Here is a 16326-nt window from a genome sequence, read left to right as displayed (position 1 = left end):
TTGTCATACGTCTGTACGCGAGATCCGCACGCTCCTAAACATCCCTAGGTCCACTGACTGTTTCCGATATGATATTAAAGTGGAAACGTGAAGGGACACGCACAGCACAAAAGCGTACAGGCCAACCTCGTCTGTTGACTGATAGAGACCGCCGACACTTGAAGAGGGTCGTAGGAACACATCCATCCAGACCATCACACAGCAATTTCAAAGTGCATCACGATCCACGGCAAGTACTATGACAGTAAGGCGGGAGGTGAGAAAACCTGGATTTCATGTTCGAGCGGCTGTTCATAAGCCACACATCACGCCGGTAGATGCAAAACGACGCCTCACTTGGTGTAAGGAGCATAAACATCGGACGATTGAACAGTGGAAAAACGTTGAGTGGGGTGACGAATCACGGTACACAATGTGGCCACCCAACGGAATGGTTTGGGTATGGCGAATGCCCGGTGAAAGTTATCTGCCAGCGTGTGTAGTGCCAACAGTAAAATTCGGAGGCGGTGGCGTTGTGGTGTGGTCGTGTTTTTCATGGATGGTGCTTGCACCCCTTGTTGTTTTGTGTGGCACTATCGTAGCACAGGCCTACTTTGATGTTATAAGCACCTACTTGCTTCCCACTGTTGAAGAGCAGTTCAGGGATGGCGATTGCATATTTCAACACTGTCGAGCATCTGTTCATAATGCACGGCCTGTAGCGGAGGGTTACACGACAATAACATCTCTATATTGGATCAGCTACATAAAGTCCGACCTGAATCCTACAGAACACCTTTCGGAAGGTTTGGGACGGCGACTTCGTGCCAGGCCTCACCGACCGACATCGATACCTCTCCTCAGTGCAACAATTTTCGAAGAATGGGCTCCCATTTCCAAAGAAACCCTCCAGCAGCTGATTGGACGTATGCCTGCAAGAGTGGAAGCTGTCATCAATGGTAAGGGTGGGCCATCACCATATTAAATTCCACAATTACCCATGGAGGGCACCACGAACTAGTAAGTCATTTTCAGCCAGGCGTCGGGATACATTTGATCACATAGTGTTGTTTGGTGTAACCAGTTGAAAGTTGTATACATATATGGGAGTTGTTCAAGAAAACGGACTTCACTCCTTGACAGTCTTTATACTCTGTTGGCGACAGTATTTTAAGTGGCCACCCTGGTTGCTAGATGACAACTTGACACGTTACTTTCGTAGCACGATACTGGTCCTTAAGATGACTCATAAGTGCTAAAACCGCTTTACTGTCATAAAAGAACCAAATGGGATGGGGACAATTGTGTGTGAAAGATGTTTTTCAAAAATGATTGCGTGCTCATTTTGACAATGTTAAAAATGCAGTTACCGCTAGAGTTTCCCCAGAGGCCATCAGCAGACTATCAGAAAGTAAATTCCATTTTTTATCTATCCTGTCATACAATGACTGTTATTTATGTCACACAATCAGCTGACTTCGATGTGCCATTTTCAAATGCTACTCCGTTCGACTTAATTTGTCTCGTTGCGACCTTGGCGCTTTCATTTGTTCCTGCTGACGTTATTCCAAGTGCTGCATGCAGAGTGCTGGGTGTATCCGTTGTGCGACAGGCCAACAGTTGAGATGAACAGTACAAAGCAGATCTCGATCCGCTGAATCCGCAGGTTACGGAATCTGCCCGCACAAGCACGACACAACAACAACATAGCAGACCTGTAATGTCACAAGCAACATGTACGCCCACAGTGGGAGTATTCGTATGAGTCTGTCGTTTAAACTTGTAACTGCTGTCATAATAGTGTCAAGCGAATACAACGTTCCATATCCGTCAAGCATTTAAAATAACATTCGTACCGCAGTGGCACGCTTTTTCTTGTTTATGTACGTATTCCACTATGGGAGTGATTTTATTTTAAATCACTGACGAGTACGAAAGGCTGTTATGGCTCTAGTCTAGTACGAAATTTGTTATAAACTACCTGATCAAAAGTAACCGGACACCACTAGGTAATGCGAAATTGACCTCTAGATGTCACGAGAAGCCAGTATAAAAGGAGGCGGGGAGTATCGTGTTGTCAGTAGAGATGCAGTAAGAGCAGAATGCGTCGGCTAAAGGAGCTAAGTGACTTCGAACGTAGACTACTCGCTGGATGTCACCTGATTAACAAATCCAGTAGGGACGTGTGAAAAAACTCTAACGCTGCCCAGTTTGACTGTTGGGGATGTGACTGTGAAGCAGAAAAGCAAAGGAATTACCACAGCTAAACTAAAACCAAGGCAGACCTCATTTACTGGCGAGACAGGGAACATCTAGCATTGCAGAGAGTGCTTGTAAAAAACTTGCATGAAATCAGTGGAAGGAATAACTCGTGAGTTTCAAAGTGGCACCAGCAGTACATCTGGCACAGAGATTGTGCGACGGGAGTTTAAAGGCATGGGGTGCAATGGTCATAAGCCACACATTTGTGCAGCCAGTGTTCATCGATACTTGAGCTGGTGTAAGGAGCAATTCCACTGAATAGTGAATGACTGGAAACGAGTCGTTTGGAGTAGTCAATTATCATACATCCAGTGGCAAACCGATGGAAGGGTTTAGGTTTGTCGAATACATGGAGGATATTAACCTCCACCAACAGTGAAGTAGGGAGGAGGTGGATTTACGGTACATGGATGTTCTTCATGGTTAGGTTGTGGTCTCCTTATAGCATTGTGTACTACGTCCAGAAGAGGAACAGTGATTCGGAGACAGTGATTGTTTGTGTCAGCATGCCGATACATACTGTCATAAAGCAGCATCCGTGAGGCAATGGCTTCTCAATGATAACATTCCTGAAATGGACTAACCTGTCCAGAGGTCCTACCTGAACCCAGTGGAAGACCATTGGGATAATTTCGAACGTGGACTTCGCTCCAGACCTCAATGTTAAACATAACTACCCACTCTGGTTTCGACTTGATTCGGTGCTGTAAACACCTAATCCTGTTTGTATCATCCATCCATCCATCCATCCATCCATCCATCTCTTACTAGGTCTCCCTATTTCTCTCTTTCCAGTCAGGTGATGATTCATCATCTGCTGTCGTTCTGTCAACATGATACTTCCATTTAACTCTGTTGTCTCCTATCTTGTCAACTGAAAAGATTTTTAAATCTCATCTTATTATTTCATTCCTTATTTTATCAATTTTTACAGTCTCTTACAAATCTCATGTAATTCATTCTGGTGATTGTAAACGCGATTTTTCTTTTTCTATTGCCATATACAAGAGTAGGTACAGCCATAACAACTTTATAGAATATCATTTGTTTTTCTTTTCTTGTTTTCTTCCTGGAGTTCTTCCAATTGTTCTGCAGATAGCTTGATACTTAATAACCTTCTCTCAATGTCTTTGTCATAGTTAAAACTAACATTACGTCCCGGATAACTGAAGTGGGATACTTGTCCTAAAATTATCTCATTTATTATTATTTTCGATCTGACTGGATGATATCCTTTGAAAGCCATTATCTTTGTTTTACTTGCAGGTATAGTTAAAATGTAATATACTGCAGTTTGGTTCAATTTAGATACTCCTCTTTATCAGTTATGTCCTATTTCATGTATATTGATGTGATCATCAGCATATAACAGAGTATTTAACGATACACTAGATCCTGTTTTAATTTATAAGAGTATTTCATCTTTCCATTTTCTAAATAGGTCGCCGCTTTATGAATTAAATAATGTGGGTCATAGACTGCACCTTTTCCAAACACCTTCATTTATTAAAATGTCACCTGAAATTTTAGAACCAGAACTTACAACTGCTTTTTTATTTAACTATAGTCTCCTTATTATATTAATAAGACGTTTAAGAAAACTTTTATTTCCAGTATTTTCCACAAAAGAGATCTTTTTACCTTATCAAAGGTTTTCTCAAAATCAATAAATGCTAAATGCGTTTCCTGATGTTTTTCAATAATTTATCTTCTTTTAACTACGTTATTACTACACGAACATCCCTTTCTGAAGCGCGATTGCTCTTCTAAGACTACTGCATCAGCGAGGAAGAATTTGCTGCCATTCCACCACAGACTTTCAGAAACATTATTGAAAGAGTCTGAGGTCATGTGCATGCTTTCTTGGTTTCGAGGTTATTTTGACTATTGGTCATTGTTATTTCAGGATTATTTATTAAACACTTTTGATGCCAATGGAACTAAGGAATACAAACATTAACCATCGGTATATAACGTAGACTCATTTCTAATTGCTAATGTATCTACAACTAAGAACAAACACATGTCAGTCATATATTCCTCGAATTGCAAGCAGTTGTGACGCAGACAGTGATTCAGGTATAACATATAATGTCAAGTACCTCCAGGAAGAAGGAATGAACTTTGGCGACAAGAGCCAGATATCAACTAAATATATGAAGAAAAGGTAACCTATGTTCTAACTGCACCAGATGTTTTGAAACGAGGATTCAGGTATTTCACTCAACGAAATTTGGAGCTATTTCTATGGTACTGCACACATGATGATCGATCACACTAAATATACGTACCGTACCAGGTTTCTTCTTTTATGATGCTTAATAAAGCACTTCAGAAGAATTTAGATCAATGCCTTTAGTTCTGGGTAGCCAGAGGTTCGTTGTGTTTTGGAAATTTTGGCCACAAAGTGAATGGTAGTTGAGGGTTGTAGTAGAAGTATAGGCCAGCCAATTGACCCCCAAATCCATGCTTACTTTGACCATCTACAATTTTTCCCATTATTTTCTAAGCATTTTAGAAAATGCAGTCTACTGTTTAGTATGTCATCCTTTCACAAAAGCACCTATGTTCACTAAAATAAATATCACAGAAGTTAGAAAAAACAGTAGTGATAGTCACATCTGAATTTGAAAACCGGTCGAAGTATACCCGATTTATGGCACTGTAGTGGAATGCAGTGCTTTGCTACAGACATGCAGTATACACGGTTTTTTCTTTTTGAAATCCCCGTTAGAGATTTCTAGGAATTGTAGAGGGGAGGAAGTACATAATATTTTGAATAGGAATCCATATCGGCAGACGTCATCCAAGGTCACTACAGAGTGTCAAAATTGTAGGCGCCGGTGCCCATAATATACAGGGTCGCCGATCCGTGACGATGTTACAGATTTTCAAGGATGATGGAAACGGATAAATGTACGAATCTGAGGTAAGATACCTGGCTCGGAAACGAATGGCTCGTTAAGTTACAATCAACATTCATTACGATACCTCTGGCAGTGAAATACATGTACTTGTACTGTTGTTGCTTAGAACATAGGGTATGCAACATTCAGAGGTGTATGAATCAAAACAAGAAAAAAATGTCTAATACACATGTGCTCTAAAATGCATCCCTCAGGAGTTATGAGCACTTGTTCATCTTCGCTAGGGTGAAACACATTTCCTCTACTGAACGAGTGCCCATCACTCCTCAGGTATGCGTTTTATACCACATGATTATTGAACGTTTTCTTCTTGTTTAGGTCTGTACTACTTACTCTGAAAGTTGCATACGCTATAATGTTAGCAATAACAATACCAGTACATCCATTCAACTGTTAGAGGTATCAGAAAAGTTTTCATTTATAAATTTCGACTAGGTTGTTTCCAATACAGCGACGCTCACCTCAAATTGATACATTTGTTCTTCATAATCAAAAAACGGCTCTGAGCACTAAGCGACTTAACTTCTGAGGTCATCAGTCGCCTAGAACTTAGAACTACTTAAACCTAACCAACATAAGGACACCACACACATCCATGCCAGAGGCAGGATTCGAACCTGCGACTGTAGCGTTCGCCAGACTCCAGACTGTAGCGCCTAGAACCGCACGGCCACTCCGGCCCGCTCTCTATAATGACTGAATCACCCTGTGTACACGCTGAACATTAATAAAACCGAAAAACGGCAGGGACAGATTCCTGACTGGAAATGGATGAAAAACGGTCCCATAAACATGTGTCCGGAAATGGACCGTGTGCGTGCAAACACAACAAATTGTCCCGGCACACAGTACAGAGCTACATCACATCTGCGTCACAAGAGGTGTTCTAAGTACCGTCCACATTGCATTATGGATTGCCGCACGCATTCGCACGTTCCGGCCTCTCTCCGAATAGCGTCAGAAGCGTCGTGAACACGCTGCTGGGTCTGCACATCAGGAGCTGGTTCAGCCTACACAACGCTTTCCAAATCCCCCCGGAGATAAAAATCCAGAGGGTTTAAGTGCGATAATCTAGCATTCCATGGTAAAGGAACTACGCGTTCAATCCAGCGTCCCTGGAAGGTGGTGTTGAGGTGTCGCGCGAACTGTAATGTGGACGTGGGGTGGTGCTCTTTCATGCACAAACCACATAACCTGTTGTATTGCGAAAGGTACATTCTCAACTAGCGCAGGCAGAGTATTTCACAGGGAGTCCAGGTATGTTCCACCATCGAGGCGCTGTGGCGTAATAACTGGTGCCAGTATGTGGTCGCCAAGAATCCCTGCCCACACTTTGATGCTGGAGAGACGCCTCAACCACTCCCCGAGGATTGTCTGTTACCCACGGATAACGATTACACAGCTTGGTGAAGCCAGTTCTATTAAACGTAATGACGATGGATGACAGAATTCTCGTAATTGTGATGGTCCGGTGCAGAAACCATCGACAAAACCCTTCCAGTTGAGGGAAATCCGGCCGGCCGTTGTGGCCGAGCGGTTCTAGGCGCTTCAGTCTAGAACCGCGCGCCCGCTACGGTCGCAGGTTCGAATCCTGCCTCGGGCATGGGTGTGTGTGATGTCCTTATGTTAGTTAGGTTTAAGTAGGCCTAAGTTCTAGGGGACTGATGACCTCAGATGTTATGTCCCATAGTGCTAAGAGCCATTTGAGGGAAATCCGCTGCTCATAATCCATGCACTTGATTCATGTGTTGCGGGGATTGTAACGATTGTCATGCAGGCTACAGATAATTCTACATAGCCTTACACAATATTGCCGGGCCACTAGCCAGAAGTTTGTACTAGGGTTTGTCTCAATGTCCTGTTGAAACCGGTGTATGCACAGTCAGTTGCATCCATGCAAGTTCGTCTGTTTGAAAGGATCCATAATTACACAAACGCTCAAAAAGGGCTTGAAATTTTGTATGATGTGGTTGGTGACTGTGTGGGTACTTGTTTTGGTATAGCGGTGCCGCCTCTTGACCGTTTCCATTTGCTTGGCCGCACAAAAACACCATCTCGTCTCGTATCCGACATAAATACCGGACGACTCTGCTGCTTACAGTACGCTGTGTCAACCACACAGCATGCAACACACGCGGAACACATGGCATGACGTCAGAGGAACCTTCATTCGCAAGAGCCACTAGCGTGGCCACAATGCATTTGCAGACACATGTTAATAGGACATTTTTCCTCCATTTCCAGTCGGGAATGTGTCCCTGCAGTTGCCGGTTTTATGTTCACCATGTATACATACAATTACAAGGTCCGGTGCCTATAGCTTTGACGCTCTATAGCATTTCTGGAAAACGTTTCTGAACATGGATTCCTATTCAAAATACAGGGTGCCCCAAAAAGAATGACCCAATTTTAAATAGAATTATTTATTTGGAAGAAGGGCTTAACACCAACAAATTGCATACAAAATTACTCAGAAAAGAAAGAAGTTTACAAAAATCCATCATAAATGTCCAATACTTCCTCCATTGGCTGCACAGACGACATCTAGCCGATAGCTGAATTCATTCAAAACTGAGTGTGAGGTGTCTTCTGTCAGTTAAGTTACAGCACGCTCTAGGTCAGCACCCATAGCGACATCTAGCGGAATTTTTCTGAAACTCTAGACCATGACGATTGCATCTAGCACTGTTTCAGTTAAGAACGGGTCATTCTGCACACTCCAGGACAACACCTGTAGCGACATTTAGCTGATGTTTTCGGATACTAGCGCTGTTTACCCAGTGACATTTGTGTGAATATTATTACACGTTAAAATCGTTTTATTATGCACGTTCCAGGTCAGCACCCTTAGCGACATCTAGCGGAATTTTTCTGAAACTATAGACCACGCCGGTAACATCTACCGCCGTTTCAGTTACCTAGTGCCATTTATGTTAATATTATTATTACACGTTAAAATCGTGTCATTATGCACGCTCCAGGTCAGCACTCGCAGCGACATCTATCGGAAATTTTCTGAAACGCTAGACCATGCCGATTACATCTAGCGCTGTTTCAGTTACCTAGTGGTATTTGTGTCAATATTATTACCAGTTAAGATCGTGTCATTCTGCACGCTGCAGGACAGCACCCGTAGCGACACCTAGCGGATTTTTTCTGAAACTCTTGACCATGCCGATTACATCTAGCGATATTTCAGTTGCCTAGTGACATTTGCCTCAATATTACTACAACTTAAAATCGGGTCATTCTTTTTGGGAAGCCCTGTATTATGTAGTCACTCCCTAGCAGTTTGTAATGGGATTTTCCGAACTGCACGCATACTGTATACTCACTTCAGAAATTCGGCCGTCGGAGAGGTCGAGCTGCTGCAGCATCGGCAGCGCCGCGAAGGTGTCGTTGCGCAGTTCGCGCAGCTGGTGCGCCCTGACGCTGAGCGCCAGCAGCCCCGCTGGCAGCGCCGACGGCTGCGGAGTCACCCCCAGGCACTCCGCCGACAGACCGTCCCGCGAGCACCAACAGCCGGGCGCGCACAGCCACTGCTCGTCGCCGGCGGCCGCCGCGGACGGCGCAGCCGCCACAGGCCGCAGCGACAGGCAGCACTGGGCCACCAGCAGCGCCACCAGGCACGCACTGCAACACGCGCCGTTCCACACACTCAGCCGACACCGCAATATTACCTTTTAGACGCATGTCCAACCATTCCCCACTGTTCATTTCAGCCGGTGAGATACCCCGAGCTGACAACAGTCATGGGGTACCTCCTACCAGACCACTTGCCATTAAAATTCCTGCACCACCAAGATGACGTGCTACAGACGCGAAATTCAACCGACAGCAAGAAGATGCTGTGGTACGCAAATGATCAGCTTGTCAGAGCATTCACACAAGGTTGGCGGCGGTGGCGACACCTACAACGTGCTGACATGAGGAAAGTTTCCAACCGATTTCGCATACGCAAACAGCACTTGACCGGTGTTGCCTGGTGAAACATTGTTGTGATGCCTCGTATAAGGACGAGAAATGCGTACCATCACGTTTCCGACTTTGATAAAGATCGGATTGTAGCCTATCGCGATTGCGGTTTATCGTATCGCGAAATTGCCGCTCGCGTTGGTCGAGATCCAATGACTGTTAGCAGAATATGGAATCGGTGGGTTCAAGAGGGTAATATGGAACGCTGTGCTGGATCTCAACGGCCTCGTATCACTAGCAGTCGAGATGACAGGCATCTTATCCGCATGGTTGTAACGGATCGTGCAGCCACGTCTCGATTCCTGAGTCAACACATGGGGACGTTTGCAACACAACGACCATCTGCACGAACAGTTCGAAGACGTTTGCGGCAGCATGTACTATCTGCTCGGAGACCATGGCTGCAGTTTTACCCTTGACGCTGCATCACAGATGCTGTACAGAAAATGTTCGACTGCTGCCCTGGCCATCACGTTCTCCAGATCTCTCACCAACTGAAAACGTCTGGTCAATGGTGGCCTAGCAACTGGCTCGTCACAATACGCCAGACACTACTCGTGATGAACTGTGGTATCGTGTTGAAGCTGCATCGGCAGCTGTATCTGTACCCGCCATCCCTGCTCTGTTTGACTCAATGCCCAGGCGTATCAAGGCCGTTATTACGACCAGATGTGGTTGTTCCGATTACGGATTCCTCAGGATGTATGCTCCGAAATTGCGTGAAGTCAGTTCTAGTATAATATATTTATCCAATGAATACCCGTTTATCATCTGCAATTCTTCTTGGTGTAGCAATTTTCGTGGCCACTAGTGTAGCATTTTACCCATATATTCGCCTGCCTGCACGTGGCTTACATATGCTGCACACATCTCCACCTCCTTCTGCCCATCTCCACCTCCACCCTCTACCTGTCCATCTACTGCTCTCCCTCCCCCTGTCCATTTATCCTCCCCCTCTCTCTGTAAACAAGTCCTCCGCCTTCTTTAGTCTATTTTGTCCTCCCCCTTTCCTCTCTCCGTCCATCAAAAATTGTCATCTCAGCATATTCCACAAGTCGAAGGGTGATGTGAAATAGTTTGTAGTCATCCTCCTGTTCTGTCATCTTTATTTCTTATCGCTGAGGAGCAGACCACTGTACCTAACTAACAACGACCGCATTTATTATGTTATGCACAGACTACACTTGTTGTCTAATTTCATGATACTGCGTCATAGGAAAGTTCCCTACAAGTTTTGATTTATGACATATATGGCCCTGTCTTTTGACGACATTGACTTGGAACCTGGTGTTCTTTACACCGTAAAGGGACCATAAACCTTATTATGCGGCATAATTTTTAATATGATACTCCTAACCGTTCCTGTGAAAAAGGGGTCTCAACAGATGGACGGACAGGCAGCCAGATAACAAATGACAATTTTTTCGCAAATTAACAATTTTCGAATTGTTTTCTTTAGTTGTACGGTAAGCCCAGATTTTTACCCAATTGCATGATTCTAGATTAACGGGAACTACCCTATAGATTTTGATGACTGAGTTTGCGAGTATGAAAATATTTGACATATATGGCGGATTCTTTTCACTGCTTTGACTTAAGAGCTTCAATGTCTTACACCACCAAGGGACAGTAGACCGTAGCATGTTGCTTAAATTTCAACTGGATACGCGCACCTGTTCTTGAGAAAAAGTCTTTTTAACGGTCGTGCAATGAGACAGACGAACGGACAAGATAGCGATCCTATAATGGTTCCTTTTCTCCGGTTTAGGAGCGGAATCCTAAAAATGGTAGTGATACGTAATGGTTACTGGGAGCGTCAAAGATTACTGAAAGTTTTTATGTAGAGATATCAACAAAGGATGAGCAGAAGACGTGCAGATGTAGCTTTCAGACCCCGAGAAAGCTCGAATCATTGGCTTGAAGGAGATGGAACCATCATAACGGTAGATCGCACATACAGTTGGCTGTAATGTAATGGCCGCAAAACGAATTGTAAACGATATGGACTCAGGACAACTGTGAGACACGAAGAATAGGTTCCTTCCAAAATCTGCAAGATTGTGTGACAGACAAATAGACTGACAACTACCGCAGAAATCTGGTCAGAGGTTACAGGCACAGGGTACGTGCAGAATGTTCGGAAATTTCCATTACATACTAATAGGACTTGTAGAAGGGAGTGAGCGCATAATATTTTGAACAGGAACCTATGTCCGGAGACGTGCCGTTTCCGTACTGCAGCCGTTGAAAACGTATTTCCTAGGCAGGTATGAAACAAATAGCCATGGTGGGGGCGGTTACATCAGATCGGTTAAAGTCATTTGACGTCTGCCCTACCTTTCTGACCTGCTTCTAGCCTCATTCAGGTGTCTGTGAGTGGTAGAGCAATATGGTTGAGTACGCGTTTGCAGAATACACTGACATGATCCTTCTGAAGCTGGAAGAGCTGATCGTCGCCTTTATCAAGATCGTTCTCCGGAACGTCTATCTCCGTTGCATACCCTCCTCGCCACAGTTACGCAACGGCTTCGAAAAATGGTCTTCGCCGTCGGCAAGCGTGGCTCCGATGTTCCGAGGAGACTCCTCACATCCGTATTGGAGGAGGCCGTACTGCATCACGTCGAAAGGAACTCTTCGACGAGTACACCATCAATTTCTTTGCCCATTAATGAGTGGAATCGTAAAACAAGTACCGTGTCGCACCCAACCAATCACTTGTAAAAGTGGTCGCGATACCAACATGTTTTCAAATGGCTGTAGCACGGGAACGGTACGTTTCCGGAAATGGGTTCCAGTTCAAAATATTATCTACTCACTCCCCTCTACAAGTCCTAGAAGAGTGTAACGGAAATTTCCGAACACCCTGTATATTTATGGAGTGAGGATAGCCTACTGCACATTGTTCAACAGCAGATGGAGGTAGTCACGTGATTCTGGGACAACGCTGCTTGTCTACAGTTTGCAGTAATAACGAAACTTGTATATTACACATATTCACCTTGTTTTTTATACGTTTCTGCAAGTTTTACTTTTGGTAACAGGTTTGGTGCAGTATCGTCATTGATACTGATTTAAAGAGAAGTACGTGAAACGAGGACCAGTTACTTTTCATAGGTATGTACAACCAATGTATAATTTTGTAAATTTCATACTGATATAAGCCACTTTATATGTTGTGAAACCACGAAGAACGGATAATGTCTTCTATTACTCCAGAATTCAAGCATTGATGTTGTATTTTCTGTAGTGCATCGTTTTACTTTTCTGACGAGCATGTGAAAAAATGTTTTAGATATTTTACTTGCCTATAAAAATCAGAAGGTTTAAAAAATTGAAAGTAATAACGGACAATGATGTTATGCAAATCGCTTACCGTGTTTAGTACAGCAGTTTCATAGTTTCAAATGAGTTGTCTTTTTTATGACCCTTCGGCGCCGTCCACAGTGTTATGTTAACGTAATTAATTAGAACAAAGATTCGACAATATGAATAAGTGCAATAGAAAATCTAAATGTATAGTGCTGGTTGTCATTTCTTATACCGTACCGAAAAATCGTAAATAAAGTGGAATCTGTGGGGGAAGAGCAAAATACCATTACTCTTCACATCTTTAAGAGAGCTTCAGTTCCAGATTTCAAATTGTTAAGATGTCTGTAAAACGCAAATACAAAATTTTACGGTACTTCTGAAGATGATTTATTTCTAGAAACAAAGTAATAACGCTTAAAATACACGAAGCGCTATACAAGCTACAATGCATCGTCCCAAAATCAAGTGACTTGAGCTGATATATATGTATATGAGGGAGAGAGAGAGAGAGAGAGAGAGAGAGAGAGAGGCGAGGGGTATGTCTGAAGGAAGCAATAAATAAAAAATAATTAGATTCACACCAGCACTTCAAAAACATATTTCCGGTGAAGCTAACTAGCAATACTAACATAACTGAAACTTCGAAAATACACTAATACATCTCTCCTTATGAGTCTCTCTTGAGAGGCGTTCGCTTAAGCGAACCAGTCAGGGAGTGCAAGCTTAATATTGTAGAAGACAACTTAATAAAATGAATACACCTCTGTTCTACCCAGAGGTCACGGAAAGCTACAATAAAACCAGTGAATATTGGCAACACAGTGTGGAAACGCGATGAGAAACAGCAGCTTACCTGGTTGACGTGCTGAGAGACTGCATGACCTGCATTCTTGCAGAAATCTGCTGCTGCGTGCAGTTCAAGTTACTGTGCTGTCCTAAGAGGTGCGGTGCTATTTGTTCGCTTAACTTATCTTCACTTGATAAGATAAGAAAAAACAGCTCTCAAAGGCTGATTGTTCACTTTGTTATGCCTCGATGGCAGTTCGGAGTAGGACGGAAATCTAAATCTAAATCTGAATCTATTCTCTACAAACCACTGCGAAGCGCATGGAGGAGGGTACTTATCTTTTCATGCCTTATTAGAATCTCCTCGTGTTCCGCTCGCGTGCAGAACGCGCGAAGAACGCTTAAGTGCTTCTGTTTGCTTAAATACGCTTGTGTAAGCTGCAGTTAGTCTTCTTAGTCTTTCCTCCCTTTCTTCAGTCCCTAAGAGGGCCATACGAAGTGACTGTAGTACATGTCTCACTTACTGCTGGTTATTGTAACTTTTTAAGTAGAGTTTCGCGGAACAGCTTTCATCTGTCTTGAAGCTTCTGACGCACTTCTGACACAAATCTCTGACAATTTTACGTTTCTTTACTTCTGATGTTCCTATTTGGTACGGATCGTACACATTTTAGTAATATTCTACGATGGGTCGCACTTTTTTTTTTAAAAAACAATCTCCTTGGTAGACAGACTAGAGTTTTCCAGTATCGGAGTCTGCCACATATTAACCTGCGTCTGGACCTATGTGACCACTCAGTTTTCCTACAAAGCGTTACACCAAGCTATTTCTATGAGTTGATTCCAGTTGCGATTCACTGATACTGAAGTTTTGTGAAACAGACAGTTTTACATTTACGAATATTTGAGATGAGTTGCCAATCGTCGCGCAACTTTGAAATCTTATCTAGATCTGTCTTCTCCGTCAGTGCTTTACTCTGCATTAATACGTCATCTGCGAAAAGAGTGACGTCATTGTATCTGTACGGCATTTGACTAATATTTAATTCTGCATCTGACTAATATTTAATACTGCACATGACTAAAGGACTACCTATAGAAATAATTAAACATCAAAGTCCAACTCATAATGTTATACATTACACAACTGAGAGCAACGCAGTCCAAACTCGTAACCGCTGAAGAAACAGTTAATCACTAATGACCACCAGAAACGATTCAGGATAAAACTATGAAGTACAACTGAATTGATCCAACATTCTTGAACAAAAACAAACACTAGATAGTGTGTCTGAAACTCTCCTCTATATCGGTTTCAATCGTTCCCTGCCAACCACGTATGAATACTCATAACGCACATATAGGACAAGTGGATAATTTACTACATACGTGTAACATTTGTAACAGAGCGAACTTCGTTAGAACAGCACGGTGATAGAGGCGTGATTGCGTGCAATATTTTATGATAAGTGGCCGTGCTATGGACAAAGTCAATCCTAACCATATATGACACACAGCGAAGCAGAGACATTCAGATATACAGGGAATTGTAGCACTTCAAATAAACTTCATGTAGGTATCATTTGATAAGGAATATTTATCCTAAAATTCCGTATAGGCTACCATACAAAGAATATAAATGGAACAATACGTGACTGATAACTGAACAAATATCGCATCGAGACATGACAATACTTTCGCTTAACGCAGGTGCCAGCTCCAGGGGTCTCACAAAATTTATTACTTAACAGGACGTAACGTTGCAGACTGCAGAGAGGTTTTGGTAAAGTAAGCGTTGATCAGGCGTGGTTTCGTAATTAACATTTTTGGCGTGTGTCTCCTTTAGAGCAGGTGAAAAGGGTTCTATGCAAGAGCAACAAAATTTGGTAACAAATGAATCGATAGTCAGGACGAAAAGCTGCCCAATAAGACGCTAAGACACACTCAGGCCTAAATCGGCAGTAAAGAAGAGGGCACATCGAGCTGTACTCCTGCTGTACAATGCTTTGCTGCAACGCCTGCCTGTAGATTCTTAATCGGCTGGGAGGACACTCAAGACTTTCATTGTGAGCATAATCTATGACAATCATCCATAGTCGTGGGTAATAAACAAAGAGCCCAATCTAACCGTTACCTTCATGCACGCAGCGACTGGCATTCAGAAACACTATCGTCACATAATGGTTCAAATGCCTTTGAGCACTGTGGGACTTAACATCTGAAGTCATCAGTCCCCTAGACTTAGAACTACTTAAACCTAACTAACCTAAGGACATCACACACATCCATGCCCGAGGCAGGATTCAAACTTGCGACCGTAGCAGCAGCGCGGTTCCAGACCGAAGCGCCTAGAACCGCTCGGCCACAGCGGCCTGCTATCGTCTCATACACATATGAGTCTCTCGGTATCACACACTGCCTGGGAATTCAGTGCATTAATGCACCCGAGTAAAATTTCGCCTGGTATTCGTTTTCGATAGAGTACAACTATCACTTAGAAAAATCACCCTCAGTAAATATTAATACAATGAGTATATTATTGTTTTTCAAAACATGTGTGGTGGAGAGCTATTAATTACTACAGAATAAGACATTACATTGTACATTTTGTACAGAGTAATTCTATAAATTTAGTTATAGCCTAGAATTAATCAGTTTGTGGAACCAAAAATAATTCTGTTGCACTCTATTCACGTAAATTCAGCTTATAAATCTAATCCGTTTATTTTTTACTGTAAGTGCTCCACTTACCTGGATAGTGTGAAAAGACATCCATCACCACATAAATCAGCTTCTTGTCATGCATGCAACACACAAAATAATTTCCCAGTGAGTGGCTAACAGCAGCAGCGGAACCATATCCAATATGTTTCACCATACCTAGTCACTGTCTGCAACTAAACTATAGTTCATAAGAGGCTTAATACACTGATCTCCTGGCCTAGCCTGTCAGCTCTTGCAAAACGGATCAGGTATTTCACGTTGAGGTACCTATCATATTCGCGCCAGGTTGAGAGCAACGCATTAGGTTTATTAGAAAAATTCAAATTTACGTAGTGACAAACAACTTCTTCTACACTACTCTAGA

General features: G+C 43.0%; 1 protein-coding gene across 2 annotated transcripts in view; it reads right to left on the bottom strand.

Annotated features, from left to right (window-relative positions):
• Positions 1–13388, bottom strand: part of LOC126281751 (uncharacterized) — a 38328-nt gene extending 24940 nt beyond the window's left edge. For both annotated transcript variants that reach the window (XM_049980939.1, XM_049980940.1), the window contains exons 1-2: positions 13306–13388; positions 8504–8801 (exon numbers count right to left, since the gene is read on the bottom strand). In XM_049980939.1, the coding sequence (XP_049836896.1) occupies positions 8504–8801; positions 13306–13340 (333 nt within the window). In that variant the 5' untranslated portion in view covers positions 13341–13388. The remainder of the gene's footprint in view (positions 1–8503; positions 8802–13305) is intronic.
• Between the last annotated feature and the right edge of the window lie 2938 nt (positions 13389–16326).

This window comes from Schistocerca gregaria, chromosome 7 (assembly GCF_023897955.1).
Source record: "Schistocerca gregaria isolate iqSchGreg1 chromosome 7, iqSchGreg1.2, whole genome shotgun sequence".
NCBI classification, from domain to species: domain Eukaryota; kingdom Metazoa; phylum Arthropoda; class Insecta; order Orthoptera; family Acrididae; genus Schistocerca; species Schistocerca gregaria.
The sequence above is the reverse complement of the archived record's forward strand: the minus strand, read 5'-3'. Positions and strand labels throughout refer to the sequence as shown.